General features: G+C 50.4%; 2 protein-coding genes across 2 annotated transcripts; both read right to left on the bottom strand.

Moving 5' to 3' along the window:
- Positions 1-365: 365 nt before the first annotated feature.
- Positions 366-972, bottom strand: EURHEDRAFT_411502 (uncharacterized protein). The gene is made up of 2 exons (XM_040781636.1): positions 899-972; positions 366-848 (listed from the first exon to the last, which is right to left on the bottom strand). Exons 1-2 carry the CDS (start codon positions 903-905, stop codon positions 637-639), a joined length of 219 nt encoding a protein of 72 aa, XP_040639471.1. The 5' UTR covers positions 906-972; the 3' UTR covers positions 366-636.
- Positions 973-3208: 2236 nt separating this feature from the next.
- On the bottom strand, positions 3209-3720 carry EURHEDRAFT_35035 (uncharacterized protein). The gene has a single exon (XM_040778433.1). The coding sequence runs from the start codon at positions 3676-3678 to the stop codon at positions 3304-3306; it is 375 nt and encodes a 124-aa protein (XP_040639470.1). The 5' UTR covers positions 3679-3720; the 3' UTR covers positions 3209-3303.
- Between the last annotated feature and the right edge of the window lie 359 nt (positions 3721-4079).

Raw genomic sequence — 4079 nt, 5'->3', positions numbered from 1 at the left:
GCATGTCGTATTTGGCGGCGTAAAGTGATGACCAGAGCTAGGAGGATCCCTTGCAGTTCTGCAGCATACACTGTGGCCTCTGACTGTTCTCCCATGTATTCTGATCGCGTTTCCTGGTGCCTTGGGCAGACTGCTGCTGCTCCCACTCTGCTGTTAACCCCACTCCCATCTGTATATAATGCTGTTACTGGCTGGCCGTGGGCCATTATTGTGTTGTGTTCTATGATTGCATTTTCTGCGTTCTCAGCGATGATCACCTCTGGGGGGCTCCAATACGGCGCCGTAATGTACGGTTGGATACGCTCCAAATCCTGGAATCTGGGCTGTCCTAGCCTCCGCATGGCGAGTTCGCTGATTCTCTCTAGTGGACTCCACTCCCAGGGGCGCCAGCCAGGGTGGATGCGCCCACTCCCTATGGCTTCACCTCCGCGTGCTCTCCTCACCTGGTCTCCAGACTGGCTTGTTTCAATCCGTGTTAGCGCTTCCAGGGCCTGTTTCTCCAGGAGACACTGCATGGGTAGCTGGTGCGTTTCTATATTCAATGCTACTGTCGCTGTGGCTCTGAAAGCGCCTGTTATGGCTGCCATGGCTCTGGTATGGATTTGGTTTAGTGTCCGAAGGCGTGTCTGGCGATGTTCACTGTCTGTTTTGAGGGTGTGCCATGCTGAGCACCCATAGAGGATTGCTGGAAGCACCACAGCTTGGTAAACCTGGCGCAGCTGTATCAGACCTGCTCCCCATGTGCTTCCTGCAAGCATCGCCAGTGGTTTCAGGAGGGGAGTTGCTTTCTTTTGGATGTGTCTGATTTGGTCCTCCCATCGGAGTGCTGGGTCCAGGATGACACCCAGGTATGTGGCTGACTTGTTGGGTTTGACCTCTGTGTCTCTGATTCTCACAGTTTGCATTGTGTCGAATTTCATCCTGGAGCGGGTGAAATGTATGAGCTGGTATTTCCCTGGAGAGAATCTTGAGCCGTGTTTCCTTGCCCATGTTTCAGCCCTTTGGTGTGCCTGCTCAAGGTTCCGACAGTTCTGTTCTGCTGATGTGCTCCTTGTGAAGAAGTAGACATCATCAATCCATCCCGTTGTCTGCATATCCCTGTCCCCAGCGGTCTCCAAGAGATCCGCATTGTAAAAAAGGTACAGGATCAGTGATATTGGTGAGCCTTGTGGGATTCCCACATCCACCTGGTACATGTCGGATTCTATGTCACCCATCCGTATCGTGGTTGTTCTGTTACCAAGGAAGCTTGCTATCCACCCCACTGTGTCATGGTCTATCCTCCTCTTTTGTAGGTTATGGAGCAGCCGTGCATGTGAGACATGGTCAAATGCCCCTGAGACATCAAGAAACAGGACACTAGCTATGTGGGACGGGGTCATTTTCCAGGTTGTATGTATTCTTTCCAACAAGATATGGATTGTCTGTTCTGTTGAGACTCCTCTCCGTCCCCCCAGGTGTTGTGTTGGCAGTAGGCCATATTTTTCAACTGCATAGCTGAGCCGCTTTGCTATAACTGACTCCATTACTTTGCCCAGAGTGTTGAGAAGCGCTACTGGTCGGTAGGATTTCAATTGTCCATAGTCACTCTTCCCTGGCTTCCTGAGCGTGACTGTGATAGATTCCCGGAAGTGCTGGGGGCAGTAGTGCAACTGAAGACAAGTGTTGTACAGGCTCTGGAGAGGTTTTGCTATGTATTGTGAGATGCAGTGTAATAGGTGACTTGGGATGGTGTCCTTCCCTGGCGCCTTATTTCTGGGCATGCGTCTGATCGCTCCGGTGATTTCATCTAGGGTGATCGGCGGGAAGTGTAACGGTTCTGGGTAGACTTGGTCCTTGGTATCTTCTAGGTCAACCTCTGGAGGAGGTGGAAAGAAGGCTTGTTTGAACAGTTTGAGCTTCTTGGTTGCATCTGTTTCCATTTGCCCATCCGGTTGTTGGAGTGGTGGTATGCATGCTGATCATGGCTCTCTGTTCCAAGCCCACCTTGCTATCTTCCAGAGACCCTCTGTGGAGCTTGTCGCATCTTTGATCTTCCTTCTATGGTAGTCCTGCAGGGTTCTTCTAATAAGTCTTGCTTTGTGGTTCCGTGCCTGACAGTATGCTTCCCAGGCTTCAGGTGTTCTTTTGCTCTGATATTTCTGTCTCAAGCATTGCGTGTGTTGCTGGGCCTCTTTACATTCTTTTGTCCATCCTGGTACCGAACGTGGGCTAGGCCGTGACTTTTTTGTTGACTCTTTGACAGAATTTAGAATAGCCGCTACTATTGCTTGTGTGGCCTGGTCGATGTCCTGTGCAGTCGCTAGTGTTGATAGGTCTGGCAGATACTGTACCAAGAATCAGTGGAGTTGGTCTTTGTCTGTGCTTTCCCAGTTCCACTGGTCTGGAATCGTCCGCTCGTAGGTTGGTTTCGCCAGTATCGTTTCCAGTGGGGCATGATCTGAGTCATGGTCCAAATCATCCCGTGGGAGGCATCGGACAAGGCTATCCTGTAGTTGAGATGTGGCTAGTGAGAGGTCGATTGTTGTTTCTGAATCTCGGGCCCTGAAGGTGATTGTCCCTGGTTCATAAAGGAGGGCCAGGTCATGTTCTTCAACCAGTCGCAGCACTTCCTCTGCCTCTGGGTCTGTTCTTTGCGCCTTTAGTCCGCCCCAGTATGGGTGATGCAAGTTGAAGTCTCCGACCACCACCTGTTCCACCTGTCTCCATCGGCCCATTGCTTCCTGGAGTGTTGGGAGAGCACTATTTGTTGGCTCAATGGTGGGGATGGGGTTATACACATTGTGGATGGCGATTGTCTCATTCTTCTCCCCCCAACGCAGTTCCAATGTGCTGAAATCTGGTGTGTGATGTATGACTGACCACTGGCTGCTTCCTATCTGTTTGTTGATGAAGAAACAGACGCGGGTTTTTCTGTGGTTGTGGTAGGCAAGTTCAAAATGCTGTGGGATGGGGTTGTGTGTGGTGTTCATGAATGGGTTTCTCCAGGGTTCTTGTATAGCCAATAAATCGTAGTTTATAATCCTCCTGTCCCTGAGGAGACTGGCCATCACCTTGTCTCGGGACTTCATTGTGTTGTGCTGTAATATTGATAATATAGGGAGCCTACTCATTTTGACCAGGGGTTAGTTCAAAGAGGTTTAGGGTCGGTTGTGTGTTGTTCCCTGGAGTTTGTTTATCAGACTCCATTGCCTTTGCCGCTCTGGAGTTTGTAGAACTTTCTGCAAGGACTTGGCATGTCTGTCCATTACTTAAGCTCTCGCCTGCTTCTTGGGGGGCCTTTTGTGCTGAAAGTGTCCATTGTCACTTGCATACTGTTTGCCACCTTTCTCCATCTGCCCTTGTAGAAGGCTGCACGGTTCTCCTTAGGTCATATGGGTGTGACTGGCTAGAGGCTGGACTCTCCTGTGAGTTGTCTGCTCTGCTATTGATGCTGTTCTGTGTTCCTGTGAAGCTGAATGTCTGCATGGCAGCTGTTTTCTGGTTTCCTGCTGGTTCCCCCTCTGTTGCACGCCCTGAATCGTCTGTTCCATAGTGGAAAGCAGGTCGGTTTTGCCGTGCTTGCTCGACCCTTGCCAGCTCTTTTCTTCTTCTGGGGCATGCACTGCTCCATGCTGTGTGTTGACCCTTACACAGCACACACAACGGTGCTGGCTTTGGATCTGATAGCTTCTTCATGCATTCTTTGGTGTTGTGCTTCTCTGCACAATATCTGCATTGCTCTTTGGCGTCGCACTGAGGTCTGATGTGGCCATATTCGTGGCAATGGAAGCACTGTTTGAGTCGGCATGACTGGTCATATAGGACACAGTCATGGTGGGTTGCATTTAGTACCAGCCCTTCTTGGATGGCATGATTAGCGTGGTACTTCGTGGTGAACTCCACAATGAGGGAGGAGGTTGTCTTCCTCCTCCCCTCTTTGGTCAGCCATCCCACGTATGTCATTTTCGCGCCTTCATGTGGTCCCGCATTCTCTGTTTTGATTTTCTCAATAGCTCTCTGCTGGTTATCAGTGTTGATTGAATCCTTGCCAGTGGCTACTCCATGGACAATCACTCCATATGTTGGTTTGATTACCC

The sequence above is a fragment of the Aspergillus ruber genome, assembly GCF_000600275.1.
Source record: "Aspergillus ruber CBS 135680 unplaced genomic scaffold scaffold00010, whole genome shotgun sequence".
Taxonomy (NCBI): domain Eukaryota; kingdom Fungi; phylum Ascomycota; class Eurotiomycetes; order Eurotiales; family Aspergillaceae; genus Aspergillus; species Aspergillus ruber.
The sequence above is the reverse complement of the archived record's forward strand: the minus strand, read 5'-3'. Positions and strand labels throughout refer to the sequence as shown.

Excerpts from the sequence above, each read along its gene's own strand:
- EURHEDRAFT_35035 (XM_040778433.1), bottom strand. The coding sequence starts at position 3,678 with ATGAAGAAGCTATCAGATCCAAAGCCAGCACCGTTGTGTGTGCTGTGT.